The sequence below is a fragment of the Ctenopharyngodon idella genome, chromosome 24, assembly GCF_019924925.1.
Source record: "Ctenopharyngodon idella isolate HZGC_01 chromosome 24, HZGC01, whole genome shotgun sequence".
NCBI classification, from domain to species: domain Eukaryota; kingdom Metazoa; phylum Chordata; class Actinopteri; order Cypriniformes; family Xenocyprididae; genus Ctenopharyngodon; species Ctenopharyngodon idella.
The window spans coordinates 24,326,553-24,349,220 of NC_067243.1; the positions used below are offsets into that span (position 1 = coordinate 24,326,553).

The 22,668-nt window shown below is 38.6% G+C and overlaps 1 protein-coding gene across 1 annotated transcript in view; it reads right to left on the reverse strand.

Annotated features, from left to right (window-relative positions):
* Window positions 1-7,107: 7,107 nt before the first annotated feature.
* The window catches only part of kif21a (kinesin family member 21A), a 71,651-nt gene continuing 56,090 nt past the window's right edge, over window positions 7,108-22,668 (reverse strand). The window contains exons 28-35 of the mRNA XM_051884540.1: window positions 22,190-22,321; window positions 20,436-20,572; window positions 20,122-20,296; window positions 17,696-17,860; window positions 17,494-17,611; window positions 13,193-13,363; window positions 11,828-12,027; window positions 7,108-8,917 (exon numbers count right to left, since the gene is read on the reverse strand). Of these exons, the coding sequence (XP_051740500.1) occupies window positions 8,827-8,917; window positions 11,828-12,027; window positions 13,193-13,363; window positions 17,494-17,611; window positions 17,696-17,860; window positions 20,122-20,296; window positions 20,436-20,572; window positions 22,190-22,321 (1,189 nt within the window). The 3' untranslated portion in view covers window positions 7,108-8,826. The remainder of the gene's footprint in view (window positions 8,918-11,827; window positions 12,028-13,192; window positions 13,364-17,493; window positions 17,612-17,695; window positions 17,861-20,121; window positions 20,297-20,435; window positions 20,573-22,189; window positions 22,322-22,668) is intronic.

The following is a 22,668-nucleotide window of genomic DNA, read 5'->3' on the forward strand; positions in this document are numbered from 1 at the left end:
CCTCCACTTGTCTGAGCCTGCCACCCACTAAAATAAGTCCCATTTCTTCTCGAAATTCAGGAGAAAGTGTAAGGAGACAACTTTTATATAGGTTCAATGGCCTTTCCTTCCTTTAAACACTGGTACTCAGAAGGAAAACTTTGTTGCTGGGCTTGTCTTAAAAGAAGGGTTTGGATGGAGGAAATGTCACAAGAGTCCGGACTATGTTGTTGCAATAACTCAGTTATGGCAGACGTCAACACTGCCCATTACAGGAAACAGGAAGGGTCTGGGAGTGCAAGTTGTCTTCCAGTTGTGTTAACCCACAAAAAATTGGTTTGCGGAGTTCAGAATCAGAACTATCAGGTCTGGATACTAAATTTGTGTGTGGAGGATATTTCAGAAATGATGGACCTTGTCAACATCTCAGGTTTGGCTAGCTCAACAAGTGTTCTACCTCTAGTAATGTCATCTGCTGGATTCTGCGCAGAAGGGATATATCTTCAAGAAGAAAGATCAGTGAGTTCCAGGATTTCAGTGACTCGATTGGCTATGAAAATTTTGTAACGGCAGGAGAGGGAATGCAGCCAGGACAAGACAGTTGTTGAGTCAGACCATAAAACAGTATTTGTCAAAGGAAGAGTCAGTTCCTTCTGCAAGAGTTTAGAAAGCTGTGCACCTGTTAGAGCAGCGCAAAATTCAAGGCGAGGGATGGATATTTGCCTTTTTGGGGCAACTCGAAAACTTGCCATGATGAAGGAAGTATGTACCACACATCCAGTAACTGCTCACTGCTCTAACCAAGGCTTTACATGAGAATGGCAGTGTGTTAATAAAGAATTTCTTTTTTCAGGCATCAAAAAAAGATCGGCTCTGCATCATCACCAAGCACTGGATGAAAAATTGGGTGCCAGTGCCTGAAAACTGAGGTGGTGCTCGCAACCCAAGTGAAAAGGCAGCCAAAAGACAATTAGTAAAAGACCACATTAAAACATTAACCTGCAGATCCAGCCATCATGCCTGCCATGGAGCACATGGCAGAAAGTATCTTCCAGCTGACTTGAACGTGAAAAAAGATGCATGAACTCTTCCGCTGTCAACATGATGAGCACATCACATATGCTTTGTATTATAACGTATTCATGTATGACTTTAACCTGGCATTCAGACACCCTTCAAAAGATGTGGGCAGCACCTGTGTTAAATCTCATTTGAAGCTGAAGGACCCAGAAATCGCAGGCGAGGAACAACGCACAGAATGGGCACTGTATCTCTTACATAGACGAAGAGCACGTAAATTCTATGATCTGCCAAATGCTGTTGAGGAAACGTTCACAATTGCATTTGATGTAATGCAGAATCAGGTGCTGCCAAAGTCACCCATTTCACAGACCTTCTATTCAAGACAGCTGTACCTGTATGTTTTTGTGGTTGTTCGCCACCGTGGCTGTGGTCAAGATCAGAGAAAAGAGGACATTCACCTTTTTACATGGTTAGAGAGTGAAAACAAGAAAGACAGCAACATGGTGGCCTCAGCTTTGCAGTATTATTTGGGTACTGTTGTTCAGCATGAACTCAGGGAGCACAGCACCTTGAGGCTTTTCTCAGATATCTGCTATGGGCAAAATAAGAACATTAGTGTGGTATCAGTGCTTTTTGCCACACAGTTCAAGGACCTGAGCATTAACTAGACCTTTCCAATCCGTGGCCACAGTTTCTTGCCCCCTGACCGTGTATTTGGTTGCTTGGAGCAGGAGATAAAGAAGATGGATGCCATTCTGCTACCATCTGAGTACCTGAAAATCACGGAGAGACATGGAAACGTCCATGTGTACAGGCAACACTGGCAATGCTATGACTTTAAACCTGCAGCAGCTAAACACTGTTTCTCCTCTCGATCATTTAAGTTAAGCAATGTCCGGATCTTGGAAATCTGTGGTGATAAGGTGGGCTGCAAGCAGCAGTACAATGGGGACTTCTGTTACCATTCTGTCTTAAAGCATGGGAAGAAGCGGGACACCTTCAAGCCAGCTGTTGCTCTGAGGATCAACTGTGTCAGGAAAGAAAAGAAGGCTGTGGGGCTGAAACTGCTAGGTAAGATAGGATAAGATAGCCTTTATTATGACCGCCGCAGCACTTGCGCACACACACAAACACCCAAACACAGCAGCCAATGATGGAGAAGGTTCAGGAAAGTCTTTAATCCTCCCTCTAGGTGAATTAGGAGTTAGTCAGACAGTCTACAACTTCTATAAGGATGCACTGGCTGGTGTGGGAGGTGACCATGTTGGCAGGCAGGACTTGAAGGAAAGCAGTGATGAGGACTGCTAGGTAAGATAGGATAAGATGAGATAAACCTTCATTAACTCCTCGCATTTGGATTTGCCACAGCAGTTATAATAGAGAAGGTACAGGATGGACTTACTTGTCTCTTGTTCTCTTTATAGGCATGCTAATGTTAGGAGTTAGGCAGCCTGCAACTTCTGAGGATGCACTGACAGATATGGGAGGTGACCCCCATAACATGGAGGACTCAGTTCAACTAAATGCTGTGAAACACTGAGTAACAATAAAATGTTTTAACATGTTTTTTCTTTTTTTTTTCTTTTATAAACAGAATTGCCATTAGCTCCGTACAAGACTGTTCAGAGTGTTAGTGTAGATCTTTGATTGAGGCTTACTCAGGAGTGGGATTGGGAAGTCACTAACTTGATCAGCCATCGCTTGACATTCAGCCTCTTCTTGAAGCCAGGCAGAAAAGTTAATCAGGTTGTAGCTTTGACCATGTAAGACAGCACGAGCATAATGGGCAAAGTTGGTCACATATTACTAAGTTGTTGCAGTACATGAGAAGCACAGCACAGGTTAATTCAGATTGAATGTGATCTTGACCCAAAGATTGGAGCATGCCAACCAAAGCTCGAACTTTCAGTGTGAAGCTACTAAATGCTCTGCTGTCACCTGATCTCACTTTGGGAAGAGCTAAAATGGCTTTGATTTCTCTCAAAACGAATTGATGGGATTGCCCATATTTCTGTTGTAGTGCAAAGGGCCATACTGTAAGGTCTAGGATCATTAGCATAAGCTAAAGTTAGATTGCGAGCAGGAGGAAATTTTAAATGATCCAAGATATGGTATTTGTAATGTTTCTGACTCATGAGGTGACAACATATTTATCAAAACTAACTGCAACATTGCAAATTCTTCAGGATCATCATTCACGAAAAAAGGAAAGGAAGGTTCCTGGACACGAGAAATAGGATAGGAAGGGGCATGGTATGAAGCATAGTATGGCTGAGAATGTGGGTGAGAATGAATAAATGGAATTGTAGTTGTTTGGCTAGTGGGAACAGCCGGTCGAATGAACGGAGCAGGTTGTTGTACAAGATTCCCTGAATGACCTACAGACTGAATATGATGGCCTACACTAGCTGAAAATATAGGAGGAATTGGCTGAGTCTGAGGAGGTAACTGTGCTGTTGATACCTGTGAAGACAACTGTGTATGAACCAAAGATGGGGAGACAGAGCTACTTGGCAAGTAAGCGCCAGGCTGTGGCAAACCAACTGGTTGCACCAGCACCTGTGATGCTTGCATTTGAGGGGAATGAGAATTAGAGGGCTCGGGAACTAATGGAACTACAGAAGGCTGGATCACAGTACCTGATTGCAATTGTGATACATCATGTGTATGCACATGTTGAGGTGGACTACGTAACAATGAAGAAGGTGGGGGAGGTAGAGAACTAGGCCTACTCAATGGAATAGCTAATGAATTACCTTGCTTACATGTAGATTTCTGTTCAACATTCTTAATACATGCACATAATTGTGTGCATGTATTAAGAATGTAGCAAAGGCATTCTCATCATCAGAAACATCATCAAAGGATTCAGAATGTTTAGAAGAAACTGCTAACTGTGACATTCTAGACAATCTCACCAAGCATGCCCTTCAGTCCAACTATTTCTTGTTTAACATCCATTTTCAGTAAGTCAGGTTGAGGCTGATCACATTTAACAGATGAGCAAGGAGCAGGTCTTAAGGAACATGGATTTCCATTGTTTGTTTGGTGAGGATCACTTACAACTAGTGTTGATGAGGAAGGGGGAGGAGGAGCACGTTCTCATACCATACAGTCTGCAAAACGGGCAGGTCGTCTTCTCATTCTTACACTGCGCTGGACTGCATGCCGGTCTTGCATGGTAATCCATTCCACCAAATCTCTACCTCTGGCTCGAAGGACCATTTGTTGGATAGCCGATATTAAATATATCCAAAGTTCGTTAGAGTTGTAGAAACTTGGTGGTGTGTTTGATTAAAACACTGGAAAAACACTAGAAAAACACCAGTCCTTTGCAATCTTTAAATTTATTGAGTTCAGGATGCTTAAGTCTTGAGTAATTCAAATGACCCAAAGCACATGGATTCACTTGGAGCAAATTCACATTATGTAAATGAACAGATGTTAAATGAAGGGCAGGATTAACAGGATGGTCTTTAGTCATTACAAACCATACAAAAAAAAAAGAAAGAAAAATCAGGCTCATACAAACAATTCATCAATAAACATTAACAATATATAATCAATCCAGGATAATTATTAAACCAAATCCAAATAATTCAAATAAAATAATTCAAACCATACAATTGACAAAAACAAAATTACTTAACACATCCTAAGGAAAGGACTCAAAGAACATGGTTGGGTGTCCATTCTAACACCCACACCTCACCAATGCAAAATGGAAACAAAGGAAGGAAATGAGGTCTATTTATAGACCTACACCAGGGGGTTGTGGGTAATGTAGTGCACCATATATGGTAGTGTAGTTTACTAGAAATTGTGGGAGATGTAATACAAAGAAGAAAAATAAAGAAAAACAAATGGGTCAATTTAGAACAATAAGTAGTCTGCTATACTATATAGATCTCATTGATTTACATTACAAGCATCTTTACAAGGACTCAGGCCACTTCACCACCAGTATGATGCTGTGAAGCGGATCCCCTGGCTTTACCACGGGCCTGCAGATCTCTTGTCATCCTGGTTTCGCTGCGGACTTTCAGGGCTCCAGCTGTGCCTCTGCCTTGGCCCTCACTACCTCTGGTGTCGCCCCGTTCTGCCATGTCCCCGTCCTCACCATCAGTCGGCCCCCCAGGCTCTGCCCAGGAAACCTCCTCCCTATTTCAGCAGCAGCATATCTTACTTGCTCACAGCAGCATGTCTGAGTATCTATTTGCAGTAGCAAGCCCATACTTGCTCTGCAGCAGCAAAAATCAACAGCAGCAACAGCGTAGCAGATCTTGTCTGCCCAAAGACATTAACATTGCAAATTTCAATAACATGGTAGAACTGAAACATAAATTTTTCTACTTTTATCTAAGCAAGAATGCATAAAATTGATCAAAAGTGACAGTAAAGACATTTATAATTCTTTTAACCTTTTTCTATTCATCAAAGAAAAATGTATCATGGTTTCCACAAAAATATGAAGCAGCACAATGGTTTTCTGCTGATAATAATCAGAAAAGTTTCTTGAGCATCAAATCAGCATATTAGAATGATTTCTGAAGGACCATTTGACACTGAAGACTGGAGTAATGATGCTGAAAATTTATCTTTGATCATGAATAAATTACATTTTAAAATATATTCACAAAGAAACCAGTTCTTATAAATTGTAATAATATTTCACCATATTAATGTTTTACTGTATTTTTGCAGCCTTGGTGAGAAGAGTCTTCTTTCAAAAACATTTAAAAATCTTACCGATCCCAAACTTTTAAACAGTATTATATACTTCAAAAATATAATTATTAATATATTTATATGAATAATATATTCCATGCTGGGAATAAACAATTCCTAACCAGTCTTTTAAACAATATGAGATCATAAAACTTTGTGTAATTCTAATAAATTAATATTATGATGGATTTTATGAATTCTCTTTAAAATTGTTTTGGTAAAGAGCATGTCACACTGCAGGATCCCGCTGACACGCTCTGGCACTTCATGTCAACTGTTTTAGACTTTTGCCATTAATAATTGATCTGTTCCTCTGAGTAATGACAATGGAATGATGTCGTTTTTCTGTCTGTGTTTTGGCATTTGCAGCCATTCATAAAAGAAAGTTTCTTTTTAAAAGAGAATATTTGTCAGAGAGGGCCAGAGATAATAAATATTTGACTAAGGTTGTCATGCTTCTATTAAGAGGCCCGTGTCACAAAACAGGAAGCCACAGTGATTATGATGCAGCTATTTTTGTCTGTGGTGCTGGCATTGAGAGGCCAGGTGTTGAAACTTCACGATGATATTCAGTGATGTGTAGGACAGGCGCACACACGGACACACTGATGGATTACACCGATTAAAACATCCTGGATGACAAAAGAACTTGTCAACCTAAAGAATAGGAAGGATGGAGCACACAGAAACACACACTAAGCCAGCGTTAACTTATGACGATTTTCATAAAAATGAGCACAGATGCATGTGCATACAGTAGTTGTCATGCTGCGCTCTAGTGGCCTCTATTAGTGATGCTTTTCTTTAAAGAGACAGTTCACTCATAAATAAATACATAAATCAACATTTCATCTGATTACTGTCATTTTATACATAACACAAAAAGTGTTATGTTGTCATACAATAAAAATGGATGGTGCCTGTGCCTAATATAAGCATACACAAACATAACATAATAGCATTTAATTTTTTTTGCAATTACTGCAAGAAAATGTTCCTGTTATGTTAATAAAATCAAATAACAAATCACAAATTACTATTTGCTTATATGGTTGCTTGCAGTACTTTTGTTACCCTTTTTTCAGTCACCAATTTCTCATTGTATGTTTATAATTTTATGTGTGTGTGTAATACATATATTGTAAATAACAAAAATCACAATTTTTCAAGTCATAGTCACCATCCAGTTTGATTGTATGTTTATATACATAATCATAATCTTCAAAACCATCACAGTTTTCCATTTTCATATAGGGAGTTGTATGGACTACTTTTATGAACCTTTTTGGAGTTGGACAGCTCTTGTCATACTCCACTATAATTATTAATATAATAATCACAATTTCCCATTTAATGAACACAGCGGCACTTCAAGAGTAGTTTTTGACAGATGACATTTAATTCAATTGACATCTGACATTCAGATCACTACTGGGTCGCCCATTGTGTTGACAACTAAACCTCCAGAGTAAATCTGAGACGTCATAAATAGACAAAGCCAATACGTGGCTGGAAAACTAAGAGCATTAAACAATTGCTTACAAAAGCTTTCAAGTCAGTCTTCATATGTTTATTTCATCTAGCACAATGCAATGAGACAGTCTGACATGTAAACTACATTTAGTGAACTGCAGTGTGCAAGTCTGGGAGAAAAGCACTGCTCTAGAGAGATAAGTGGTACAGGCACGAGTAATTGTCCTCTCACATCTGAATACTAATATATATATATATATATATATATAAAAATGGTACAGTATCTAGTGTGTTTATCTGAATGCTACACAGACCCAATAGACTTAGACAGCAGAGAAAAGAGGTTAATAGACTGACAACAATAGAACGAGAGTGAGTAGAGTGATATATGACAGAGTTTCTATAGTGTTATGGTCTACGCTGATCTAGTATATTTTATATGTGATATTAGCAGAAAGATGGTTTCACACTTTGGTCACCAAATGATTTAAAGGTGGCCACATTGACACCAAACACAGAGCTCATTTAAGGTCATGGTGATTCCAGTTGGGTGAAAAGAAAGAAAAATCAGGGTCATAAGTCAACCCATAAAAAAGAGAAAAACTTCAGAGAAAAGAAATTATACAATGCAAAAAAAAAAAAAAAAAAAAGTCATTTTAAAGCTCATCAAGCTTTTTTTTGTTAATTTTTTGCATGAATTTCCCCCCCAATTTTCTTCCAAATGCTGCTTACTGTAATGCGGGTGGTGGGGGGTTCCCTTTTTTTGCAATTCTCATTCTCAATGGTGATTCTTATACAGTACCAATACACAATGTTTACTTATACAGTATTACAATATATATATATATTAATATATTAATAATACATAATGTAATTAAATTATTATATAATAATTATACAATTAAATTTATATATATATATATATATATATATATATATATATATATATATATATATTTCAATCAGCATTAATAATATAGATATATGGATATTTATACGCAAAGTAATGAGAATGCGATTTATTTCCATTACAGTAATAAGAATTGTGGGGAAATGTGCCTAATTGTCGATGCAAATATAAATTTCACATTGCAAAAAATTTAAATGTACTTAAAACAGCCTTAATTTACTTTATGCAAAATATTACTTCTTTTTTATATTATAGTGAGATTCACCCAGTTAGTCCACAGACATCTCTATCACTCCATAATGTTCTGTACGTTTCCCAGATCCGGAACACTGAAGCCAGCTACAGAAGATCCGGTTCTTCTTCCTCAAAGCATCGATCATCACTCGACATCGATGTCTGTTTTCAGTGCCATCTTCATGATTGTTAGAATTAACCAAGCTGACATTGTTATTTTAAGGACAAAGAGCTTTTTTTAACATGTGACGTTGACCTAATTGTGGGGCATCACTAAAGACGCGATGAACTCTGGGAAACGTCCAAAGAAAGCATAGTGAGAAGATTCCGATTCAAGTAGAATTCTGTTGGGATGTGTGTGTTGAATGCCAAAGAGTCAACTGGATATCCATGTTTTATTGGTGGGGTCAAAGTGCAAATGTCTTTGGCAGCTGCGTTACCGTGGTAACACTGCAGTGGAGTTCGCATTGAAGGAGTCATCAGTTACTGACGCCCTCGTCAATTGTGTCGACCACATCTGCGGCGCCATCCAGACTTCCTCTCGCACGCCAGATCTTCACTGTCCGGTCACTGCAGGGTAAAGAGGAGATGAGTGTTAAAGTGAATATCAACAAGGGTAGGCATAGTAATTGTAAGGAATTTAATGATTCTGGTTCTGATTCCAATTTTATGTAATAATCCTGGATCCTAGCAATGCGTTTTAGTACTTCTGAGGAGGAAACCAAGTCAACACCTCAAACTCATTGTTGTGCTTCATAAACCATTCCTGAACCACTTCTGCTTTGTGGCAGGGCGCATTATCCTGCTAAAAGAGGCCACAGCCACCAGGGAATACCGCTTCCATGAAAGGGTGTACATGGTCTGCAACAATGCTTAGGTAAGTGGTACGTGTCAAAGTAAGTACCCAAGGTTTCCCAGCAGAACATTGCCCAAATCATCACACTGCCTCCACTGGCTTGCCTTTTTCCCCATAGTGCATCCTGGTGCCATGTGTTCCCCAGGTAAGCGACGCACACGTACCCGGACATCCATGTGATGTAAAAGAAAACATGATTCATCAGACAAGGCCACCTTCTTCCATTGCTCCGTGGTCCAGTTCTGATGCTCACGTGCCCACTGTTGCTGCTTTCGGCGGTGGACGGGTTAGCATGGGCACCCTGACTGGTCTGTGGCTATGCAGCCCCATACGCAACAAACTGCGATTCACTGTGTATTCTGACACCTTTCTGTCAGAACCAGCATTAACTTCTTGAGCAATTTGAGCTACAGTAGCTCGTCTGTTGGATCGGAACACACAGGCCAGACTTCGCTCGCCAAGTGCATCAGTGAGCCTTTGGCCGCCCATGACCCTGTCGCCAGTTCACCACCGTCCCTTCTTTGGACCACTTTTAATAGATACTGACCACTGCAGACCGGGAACACCCCACAAGATGGAGATGCTCTGACCCAGTCATCTAGCCATCAAAATTTGGCCCTTGTCAAACTTGCTCAAATCCTTACGCTTGCCCATTTTTCCTGCTTTTAACACATCAACTTTGAGGACAAAATGTTCACTTGCTGCCTAATATATCCCACCCACTAACAGGTGCCGTGAGGAAGAGATAATCAGTGTTATTCACTTCACCTGTCAGTGGTCATAATGTTATGCCTGATCGGTGTACATTTGCTGCCTGTAAAAATATTAAGCAACATTGTGAATTTCACAATGATTTTAATGCACTTTTATTAATGCACTCATTAGATTCATCATTATAGTTGTGCTATCCTTCCTTTTCTCAAAAATATGAAAGTGCTACAAACAGTATTTTAAAACAAACTTAGATTTAAAATTCAGTAGCAAAAATCTTTAATTGCAAAATGGATTGAAGGTGCGTTCACCCCAAGTGTAATTACGGCTTTCCAACTTGTAAAAAGCGCTCATGTCCTCGTAGAACTTGTAATCACAACTTGTAACCTGCTAATTTTCTGAGAGCTCCTACTTGTACCACATGACCTCTGTACCACCTGACCACTCTAGACTCATTTGGGCGTTGATAGTTTTCCAAAGAAACGCATAATTCCCAGTCCATGGACGTGAACAGCTTCAAGTAGTATGTCACATTTTCATCATGAAATGATGTAATTACAACGTTGTGAACGCAGCATGAGTTTCAGGGCTGAGAAAGAATATTAGATGTAACATTGCTAACACTGTTATACATTACAAAGAAATACAAAATCATAATAATGAGCCTTTAATTAATTAAGCGCTAAAGTGCATGTACAAAGATTGCCGCAACACAACAGCAAAAGTAACGATTATGAATGTGTTGGAAAAACATTTGAATAATGTATTAATAAACTTTTATGAGTCAGTGTCGGCTGCAAAGATGAAGTTGACAATGTTGACTTGTCATCTCTGCAGAATAGTGAACCATATAGAGAAGTGTCATGCAGTAAGCACGGTACTAATTCCGAACAAACACTTGGACACAAAATACATAAAAAACTGGAAAGAGCTTTGCGATTGACTGCACAAATAGATTTGACAAGAAACCTGAGGTATATTTTTACAGACTGCCGAAAGCTACAGAAAAGAGAAGCAAATGGATCGCTGCAATTCACAGAAACAACTGGACTTCAGGCAGCAAAACAAGGATTTGCAGTTATCATTTCGTTGAATTGATATTATCAATACACTGAATTATCAATATGTTGAATTTGGGGTACAATCATACCCTATATATTTTATTGTTATATATTGTATTGATAACTCACTAAAATTAAATATTAACCATCTTATATTCTGCATAATTGGATGTTTTTAAATAAACACTGACTAAAAACTATACAAGTTTTAGGGCTGGACGATATGATGACATATATAACATTGATATAAGTGATCACCTGGATTTAGACCTACCTATATTGTATTTATATAAAGCATTCACAGGCAAGTTTGCTTTATGTACTTCCCCAACGTCGAAATCTGGCACATATGTCGGGAAACACGATTCCTGGCTTCATGTCAATATCCATGGATCACTGGATCTTTGGTAAGTTGTAAAGAACACTATATCAAGCCAACCTTTAGTTTAAAGTGATAATCGTTTGTTTTATTCACGTTTTCGCAGTTTACCCTATTAAATCCAATCATGCAGCAGCTCTTTTGCCACTCAGTCCGGCTGAGGGGGCGTGTCCGACGGGAAAGTGACGTCAGTGCATACCTTTTATAGCGCACATTAATGTAGGTTAACGTTAGAGCGAGTGGCCATGTTAAGTGGCTAATGTTAGGCTACGGTTTCAAATAATAAGCCATGTTTTTCTGGTTGATGAATGATGACTTTTAATGCATTCAACTTTGCAACACGTCTTTTTGGCTGTTAAAATTAGGTATTTTGCTTTCAGAGCAAATGACCCAGTTCAACTCCACTATGCATTATTTGGTTCTTAATTAGAAGCAGTTCTCAATTCCCAGGTTTATGCATGTGTAATACTCACTCTGATGCAGTAAACAGATGACTGCTGTTGGTAGAGATGCTGTTGATGGGGCTCTCGTGGCCTCTGAGTTCTCCCAGCGGACTCAGGGTGTCCGTGTGCCAGAGTTTGAGAACTCCTCCCCTACAGCCGCTCAGCAGGATGGGAGACGCAGGCACGACTCCCAGAGCACAAACCCAGTCACGATGAGCATTGGGTACCTGCTGTAGGGCAAACAACATGTCAACTCATCAAATACTGGACAAAAACAAACACAGTTTGAGCCCTGATTGATTCACGTCCTGATGAGGTAATTAGCCTCTTCCTGATTTCATCCTCAGCACTGATTAATCAACTGATTGGCTAATTGTCCTTGTGGAAGCTACTACACTTGCATTATAATGTTGCCAGAGTGAAGCCAAAAAGTATTTGGAAACTTAAGTCACACTTTAGAATGAATGTGATATATATAAATCAGCCATGAAACTCTTGATGGTGCAGGCTAATCGGTTCTTTACCTGCAATCTGCAAGCAATCACATCATTTACTACACGGCACAAGCTGATTGGATTGAGCTGATTCTGCAGCCAATGTGATTGTTTTCTCAACATTTGAATAGTCTGGTTCAGTGTTCGTTGTAAGCTGGTCATTGTTCCTCTGAAACCCTCCACCTCCCCCAGCTCCACCTGCTTAGAACTGCTATTGGATATTTGTATGTCTGTTGATGCAGCAGCAGCATATCTTACATGCTCATAGCTGCGTGTCTGCATATCTATTGGCAGTAGCAAGTCCAGTAGCCACAGTGTGTTTAAAAAGTAATTGAAAAGTGCAAGGTTATTAATAATAGAGCTGTGCGATTGATTGAATTTTAGTTCAGAAGTTTAGTTTCACCTTCCAATGATCATGAAAAACGATTATTGTGCCGCATTCTATTCCTTTCCCTTTAAAGCGGTGTGCTTTTGTCTCTCATTAAAACCCCTAACTCCAAGTCTACTGCAGGATATGCTTGCCATTACAAAAGAGTTATTAAAAGAAATCTCATGCTGTTTCCCAGGCAGCTTTTTGTGCGCATGCTCCGAGACAGAGCAAAACACAACTGAGCAAAGCCTAGGCTACTTTGAGCTTCAGGTGCACGCCTAAGCAGTCAATCACATACAAACACATCTCAAAATGCCCACCTTGGCAAGCATTCAATTCGTGTCAGTATATTAGAATGTCAGTATCAGATACATGCATTCAGTCTTAAAGTGACAGCAGCCTAATATATATTTACTATCGCATCGTGACTTTGTTGCTGATACGCAGCCATAATATATATATATATATATATATATATATATATATTCACTGTGTAATCATGTATAATGTTGTCAATATAGCTGGTTATACCTGCAGTAGGTCCTTGCGGGTCAGGTCCCATTTCTTAATGCCGTTGTCTCTGGAGCCGCTAAACAAGCAATCACCCTGAACCACCAGGGACTCGATGCCATCATAGTGGGGCGGCTCGAAGTTATGAGTGGGGCTGATGCTACCCACAGCACCCTCTGTCACATCAAACATCTGCAGAAACAAATGACATGGTATCTGGTCATCTTGCGTGAGATTCCAAGTTACAGGGGCCATATATGTTCAGTACGAAGGCCACTACAAACACCATCAATTTATCACGTAACAGGAAGTGGACAGGTACATTTACACATTCACTGCGCATCATATGAGTACTACACAAATTTGAATCATATAAACTTTCTATGCTTTGTGTGTGGAGCCCCGCACATGACATGCAGTGGGGAAAAAAAAGATAATGTGGCCACAAATTAGGTATTCATTTCCATAACTTCTTAAGGAACTAATTAGCACAACATGGTCATGATTTAACTAAAATAAAGCAACAAATAAATAAGTCATGGGAATAAAAGTCATTATTTAGCCATTACAGTTAATTTGTGGAAACAATATCTATTATTTGCTTCCGCATGTTCTGTGTGGGAATGGTTCATATGGTTCACATGGTTTATGTGGCATGTTCCATAGTTGTGATCCCTAATAGATATGTTAGATAACCTATTAAATAAACTTATAATGAAACTGTCGCAGATAGTTATGTTCAGATGTACGTATTTCAGAGACTCTTATTTTGCCACTGTTTTGCACTTCTGTTTCTGCTTTCACCATCCCTGAGTTTCCTGTGTTTGTGTTCATTGCCATAGTTACTTATTAGTTTTTCCACCTGTGTCTTATTTAGTTCATCATTACCCTGTGTATTTATACCCCTCTCATTTTGGCACTCATTGTCAGTTGTTGTATGTGTTCTGTTCCTGTGCTTCTGAATTCTTCTTCTTCTGTTCGATTATTGTGTTTATATTAAACCTGCAAAGATCCTTTGCATCTGCTCATCCCTGTGCCAAACATTACAGGAACGTAGGTAATTTTTACACATTAAATGTGTCTATACCCTTTAAAATGGTGATTTTGGCCTGTTACAAGATTGTGATCTTCCAACAATTAAAAATCGCACAACTTAATTTTAACATAATCTGTTAAACTGACATTCAGTGTATTCAGTGTAGTGAGCTAGTATTTAGCTCTTTATAACACTGCTTTAAAGCTGCAGTCCGTAAGTTTTGCCTCTTTGTCATCATCTTTACGTGGGTTGTGCATCGGCATGGCTCCTCAGCATGGATGAATCTAATGTTTTGAGGTGCAGCTATGTGTGAGGGCTGTCATTTAACAAACCAGTGTGGATCTTCACTGTACATCGTAATTACAGATGCTACGTCTTGTATGTATGTCCAAAATAAGAAGTTTCACCGGAAAATGTCATCGGAAGAAGTAACATGTCATCCACTTATGTTCTGACCAACTGAAAAAGGTTTTACAATAAATCGTGCAACCAATGGTGGAAATTATTATTGTTATACTTTGTTCCCGAATTGTTAAAAACATCAACATTGCGTGACTGTATATGTAGTGTGTATTATCGTTATCCATAACTTTATGGATTAAGTGAAAACGTGTGCTACTGTTACCTTATTACCCAATGAACCACTGAAATATCTTACCTGTCCGGCATATAAATAGCCATTTCTGCATTCGTTTTTAGGTCACGCAACCTTTCAAAAGCTCTGCGGACATTTATTCTTGTTTTCGCACGGTCGCTTTCCCTTTTTTACTGTAGGCTCTCTGCAGTCCGCATTCCACAGTGTGGTAGAAAAAAGTCGTACTTTTTACCAAAGTTGTCGATGATGATTGTCGTTTTGAACTTTCTGGATTAGAAGCCACCATCTCAAGTTTAAATACATTTTAAACTTGTAAAAAGTTTTAAACTTTAAAACTTTAAGTTGCCTCTGAGAAAGTTTAAACTTTAAGCTGCTGTAAAAAGAGGCTACAAATGATGTGCCACCAGCAGCATCCACACACGCGATACTACTAGCCTACTAGCCAGGACTCCTCCTTTCTGTTTACAGACGTGATATAATGACGCAAAGACAAACGTCAGCAAACTTGTATTTCCCACGAAATTCTACCAGTATCACTCAGATTATAAAACATTATTACAAGCTTACCGTTGTGATTCGAGCTAAGGTAAGGAGATGAACACTGATTGTTTACGTACTTGCTCATTAATTAATTTTGGATCATTTTTAACCAAAAAAAGTTACGGACAGGAGCTTTAAATTTTGACACCTAAATAACATAAATTGAATACATTGAACCATATCTACAGCATTTTGGGAAGATGAGTGAATTATTTCATTCCATTTTCTCATATTTTCTAAAAATATTAAATGTAAAGTCCTTTCATCAAGCTCAACCGTTAAACCCTGTTGAAAATTGTAAGAAAAAAATGATCCAAATTTTTTGGATGCCATGGTGCAGACGTGGGCCATGCTGCGTCTGTAATCATTTCCCATTATTGCCCTGCTCCCGGGAGTTCTGGTGAGGGTCTGTCACTATTTCGGCTTGCCACATTCACATTAAAGGGGCTTCTGTGGGGAAGCATGCCTTGGTGTCCCGCTTCTTACGTAGTGCCAGACGGCTCGGGTCTGTTTGCAGACCGGGGGTTCCTTCATGGGATCTTTCTATTGTATTGGAAGGGTTGCCTCTGAGAAGCTTCTGACTCTTAGGGTAGCTCCATTAATAGCTTTAGCTTCTCTCAAGAGGATAGGAGATTTGCAGTCCCTGTCAGTTGCCCCCTCCTGTCTGGATTTTGCCCCGTGGACTGGTAATTTTGCCACTAGACGGACTATGTTTCTAAGGTGCCTTCATCACCATTTCATCCTGTTGTCCTTCAAGCTTTCTCCCCTCCACTGTTTGACTTTCCAGAGCAAGAGAGGCTAAATAGGTTATATCCAGTCAGGGCCCTTAGGATTTATGTCCACTGCTCAGGCCAGTGGCGTAAATCTGATCAACTCTTTGTCTGTTTTGGGGGGCGCAACTGAGGTTTCGCTGCTTCCAAGCAGACCATATCACACTGGGTTTTGGATGTGGTTTCTCTCGTCTATGAGGCGGGCGGTATCCCTTCGCCTCAAGGAGTGAGAGCCCATTTTACTCAGAGTGTGGCTGCCTCAAAGGCTTTGGCAAGAGATGAGCCTTTGCAAGATGTATGTGCTGTGGTAGGCTAGTCCTCTCCGCACACCTTCATCAGAAATTACATTGTGAATGCGACCCCAGGATCTCAAGCCCTTTCAGGTTGATTCTTCCTATAGCTACAGTTTTGAGCTTGTGCATACTTTTCACAACTTGTGGTGCAGGCATCCTCTCAGTATGGCTGTACGACTCCTGGATATTAATCCTGGACTCCTGAATATTATTGTTCTCATAGCGTCGACGCAATGATGCAGTGTCAGTTTTCCTCGAAAGGTGAAAATAATTAAAAATGTTTTAGAATGAGTACCCTTTGGAATGTGTACCTTTGTGAAAAAGACGTGTGCTTAATTGTATTGAATGTGCACTTGTAGTGTACTTCAAATGTTGAAAGTATATTTTTTTTAAAAATGTTCAGGGTTATCCAGTTCCCTGAGATGGGAATGAGACGCTGTGTCGCGTTGCCATACAAGTATGCCTGCAAGGCTTTTTCAGACAGTGAATCTGGTGACGTCGTGTCAGGTGTCATTTTATAGACGCAAGTCATGTAACTGTGTAGCGTCACCCAATTTCATGTGTGGCCTATGAGATTGCATGTGTGTACACGTGATTCAGACACCGGTCACGCTGGAAGGCGTTTCCATAGCGTCATCTCATTCTCATCTCAGGGAACCGGGTAAAACATATATACTTTCAAGAGTTGAAGTAACACTACAAGTGCACATGCAATACAATTAAGCACACTTTTTTAACAAGGGTACTCATTCCAAAACATTTTTAATTATTTTTTTGTTGAATTTAATCAGATGTATATTTAATTTTGATGTGTATTTAATGTTTGTTGTTAGAATATAACAAAAACAAACAAATCAAGGTTTTAAATTATATTCACTGACCGAAAATTTTGGTAACAGCGTTGAAAATACTGAATATCTCTTTTATAGAAAATAAAAGAGCTCCTGACCTCATAAGAGTCAAAATTTTCTGAAGGTTGAGAACCTCCTTTCACTGACCATTATACTTTCACTGACTATTTCGTACCCTATTTATGGAAAACGTCAGCCAACGTCATCCAAATCACCATTACAGATAGATATACAAACCTTGATGTAGTGATCCTTAGAGCCTGTGATAACTAGATCCTGTCCATTGCCAGTCTGATCAACAGTCAAGCACATGACTGGACCGAGATGGCCCATTAATTTTCCTGTAGACACAAACCTGACAAAAACAGATATATGATGTAGCAAATTATGTATAGCTCTCAGAATGGGTTAAGTAAAGGATGCTGTGTTGAAGTCATACCGTCTCAGGTCCCACATGCGAACAGAGTTGCCAGCGGCAGCATAGAGAACGGTGCCAGATGGGTTCAGAAAGATCTGGTTTATCTGGTTCTCCCCGGCCGGAATGGTCACAGTGCGGTTTGTACTGGCTGCACATGGGTCACCAGTGTTCACCAGACCTGATGATCTGAAGGTAGAAACAGACAATCACAGAGGGAGAATATTTGAATACCAGGGCACTCAACACCCATTTTGATTTAATTAATACATTTACAATTACTTCAATACAGGAGTACCAATAAGATTTTAAAAAATTTTTTACCAACAAGGTCTCAAGATCATCTGACTCAAATTTGAAGAAGATCCGAAGGAAGCCGTTGGACAAGTCAAAATTGCATTTTTGAAATTCGAAATTCAAAATGGCAGAAAATCTGTATCAGATTTGTATAATATGGAATAGTAATGAGAATAGAACACTAACAGTGCCACATTCAACATTCAATACAATTAAGTGCTCTAAATTGTATTGAATGTGCATTTGTAGAGTACTTCAAACCTTAGCTCTTGCTGCACTGATCACACATTGCATTTATGCACAGACACATTTTGGTACATTCACGTTGTTTCCTCACAAATTCAGGATAATGTATTGATTTGTCATGTGTATGCTGCTATGTTCAATAATTCTGAATTGATCCGTGTACTGTAGTAGGTATATGCAGTCAGGACAAGGTGGTTTGTTTCGGGTTTTTTTTTTTTTTGGCATCTCCATATGGCCCTGTTTAGTATTGCAACTTGATTTGTCTAAAATGTAAATAAGCTCTTTGCTGTTGCACTGTACACATACTACACTGTGAATTCAGATTTTTGTGTGTGTGAGTGTGTGTGTGTGATTTTTTTTTCTCCCATGGGTGGTTTGGTGTGCATAAATTTATGAATTATATGGACTCCTTGTATTATTTGGTTATTTGGTGTCCTTTTGGAGTCTTCAAGTGTACTTTTTTGGAAAAACACTTACATTTACCTTGAAAAAAAACGCTTACAGAAAAACAGTTTTATGAGAATCACCCTTCAATCTGATGGTTTACCTTGCTAGATATAACAAATGATAGCAAAATAAATGTGTTAAACAAGATAAATGGTGTATGCTTAATTTCATGACAAGTGTGCAATTAAAAGCGATTATTAATTTTAATCGATTGACAGCCCTTGTTTACACACACACACACACACACACACACACAGTAGTATTATTTTAAAGATAACAGAATATTTCAAATGTAATTATGAAATTACATATAAAGTCCTACTTAAGTGGGTCAAAAAAAGCTCTGTAATGTTCAGATAACTCGGTTATACTACTATAACATATTATAACATATTATTATTCAATTACAACCAAGTGCCCTAAAAATATTGCATTATAGTATATTACTTTAAGAATAAGTACTATTATTAAAAGTATGCTAAAGTGTGCTTCTTTTTCACAAGGATGGTTACAACTAATTTCTGGTGACTAATTGTACTGTGACAACCCTAATTAAGGGTCCAAGTAATGCTGGAACCCTATAGTATTTGTAAAGATTTTCTTCTCATTATTATTCTTTTTCTGCCCTAAAAGTGTCTGGCTAGCCAAAACCCTAAGTCCCAGAAACACCAAATTTGGTAGGATACACAATTGTGTATGTATCTAGAGACCCTAAACAAAACGAAAGATATAGTTTGATAAGTGTATTGAGCCATGGCTACAAAATAATTTGGCTTATGTGAAGCAGTCAAGTGGTTTAGGAGGTGATCGAAAAATATGTTTTTGGCAACTCAAAATGACTGATGGTGTACAACACATTGTACTAATGTTGTCCACTAAGAGGGTACCACATGATAAGGAATCTATTTTTTTTTTTTTTTTTTTTATCAGTTTCAATCATTTTCCATCTGTTTGAATGTTTGAATCTAAATTTCACAGAACGTCATACATATGGACAACAAGACATTCGGTGTAACCATACCGAGTTCCATGAAGTTCTGATGCTCGGATAACAGCAATTTTTATCAGCCATTTATATCAGCCCTTTATACTTTCTGGGATTCAGAAATACTAATGTTCTCCACTAGAGGGAACCACATGATAAGCAATCTTTGAATGAAGAATAAATGTACAGAACCAGTTCATTTGTAGTGCACTAACAATATAGTTTTATATAATTAGTTTACAAAGTGATGCTCACAGAAAGGTTTTAAATGATAAAAATAATTTTTACAGGCTGAAATGATTGATTTCCTTTGGAAGTCAGTTGTCCCTTTTGCTAACCTGCTTCATCAAACCCAAACTATCGTCCACATGGACCATTTATGTTTAGACCCCGATGATCGCCACTTGCGGCTATATTTTAAAGAATGACATTTTTGTAGTTTCTGAATGCATATCTGATATGTACAGGAACTCACGTGAGTGTCCGGATGCACTTGGCCGAGTCACGGATGTCCCAGACTTTGATGTAGGAGGTGGAGACTGTGAACACCAGACTGGAGCTGTAACGCACAGATACCACATTGTTGGGGTGGCCGCCTAGAGACATGATCTCCTGTCCCGTCACCAGGTTCCACACTTTACAGGTCCGGTCTGGAGAAAGGAAATGGGGCCAGGTTATAAAAACTGGTTGGACCAATTATTCTTACTAATAAGTAATTTTAAAAAAATACTACTATCATAAATTCAGACAAGAATAAACGATATAATGCAGGGTGAATGGTGTTCTGACCTTTTGACCCAGTGAAAAGGAGGTCATCTGTGGAGTCAACACACAGTACAGCTTTACTGTGACCCTCGGCTATATGAACACACTGCAGAGAGCCGCCACGACTGCTCTTCGATACAGGAACAGGGTTGATCACACCTCTGATGCATGTCAAGAAACCAACAATCAGTATATTCCTCCATCAAATCTTGTGTATCGAATAAATCTTGTGAAATCATTGTCTTCTATTCACACATTGCGGCAATTACAGTGCCATAAAGTACTTTCCCCCTTCCTGATTGCCAAAATAAAACAAAATTTGAGTCTATAAAATATAACTGCATATCTGCATATGCATATCTCCATGTTTCATATAATCAAATTTTGGTTTAGACAACAGAAACCAGAGTAAACAAAGCATAATATTGAAAAAGACGTGGTGGTGAATATTTCCAGAATATCATCCAGGACCTTCTAATGGATTCCAGAAAAACTATTAAAAAACTGTTGTCATATCCAACATCAGCTAGTCTCAGTGTTTATGATTTAACAATAAAAAACATCCAAGTTTGTCATTTAGTTCTCGACATAAGCAATAAAAGAGAATATCATGAAGAAGGCAAGTCATTTTTCATGGCACTGTATAATTTTGTATCATTTTGCCAAAATAGTTTGTGAAGCAAATGACGCTGTACAGAAATTCATCCACATGCAGTGAAATAAACATTTATGATGCAAAATCAAATTAAATACAATAAAAGTAATCAGAAAATTAAACTGGGGTGGAGAGGCTTAAAATCCTGTGGGTGAGAAAAAACAAGAGAAAGACTGAAGCACATTAAAAGTTCAAACATAATATGTATATTTGTCTGATTTGCTGATACTGTTGAATGCATGAATCCATTATGCTGGTCTGGCCCATCCTCCCATAACTACTGAAACCACTTTAATGAAACCACTTTTTAACTACTGAAACCACTTTAACCACTTTTTCATACAATATATGCACATCCACATATTCACCAACACTCACACACACACACACAGAATGTGTTCTTCAATTAACTTATGAAAAACGCCTAATTTAACCAAAAATACTTCAGATGCAAATAATCAGAGTAGACAGCATTTGTAAGGCAAGAACTTCTCACATCCCCTGGTATATCACTTACGAAGGTGAACAAAAGCTGTCGTGTGGTGGAAAACACATTGGCCCGGCCTTATCGACATTTAATTTTGAAAGGACAGTTTTTGTTTTAGACCAGTTTACTTACTCCCACGCGACAAGTTCTGCAGGGCAAAATTTATGACTAAAAACCAAGCCAATTCAGCATTTTGTGGCCACTTTTATGTGGACTGCTAATAACCCATATTCTGAATTTGAAAATGCCATGTAAAAACCATTTTCTGGATTACTGTCATATATCTAAGTTGGAATTTTGACCCCTTTCTGAGTTATACACAATCTGTGAACCAGATGTTCATGTGCGTGTGAATGAGAATATGAGTGGGGTTCTTATCATTCTTAATAAAGCCAGTAGTGTTATTATTGCAGTCAGCGTTAAGTAGCCAGTGTTTGACATGTTGGGGTAGGAGTCAGAGAGCATGCTTCTTTTTTTTTTTTTTTAAATCTTATATGTCAATCTTTCTACATTCGAATCCTGTTTGCAGTATTACTTTTCAAAGTAGATAATAAAAATCCAACACAAACAGGCAGAAGCCAAAAACCTAAAAATTGCAGTAGTAACTTTCTGCCACTGGGGGATGCTAGCTCTTACTGTATGATCTCTTTGGCTTTAGCCTTGTCAGCCACGGCTTGTCCCTTGTCATAAGCCTTCCTGCGAGAGAGAGGGGATGGTTCCGGTACTCTCTTTTGCCCACCTGCTGGAAGTCTGTTGCCAGAGCTGCTACTTTAAGATCCATTTGCAATGTGAAAGACAGAAACATAAAAAATGAAACACAAGGACTGAAAAAAAGCATAAAAAAAAAAAAGAAAAAGAAAAAAGGTGGGAGCATGCATAATAAAGAACACAAATAAACCTAACATTGTCTGTTCTTTTAAGTTAAAAATGCTGATTAAACCCAAGAGGTGGGTTTAAAAGTTACTACTGCACTGCAAAAACTTTATTTGCTGGTTAAAAAAAAAAAGTGACAATTTTTTGCCAAATGTTAACTGTTAGTGGTAAACTTAAAACAAACCATTGGCAACAATGAAAACCTACTGGCAACCAATGGAAAAATCACAGCAATATCTGAC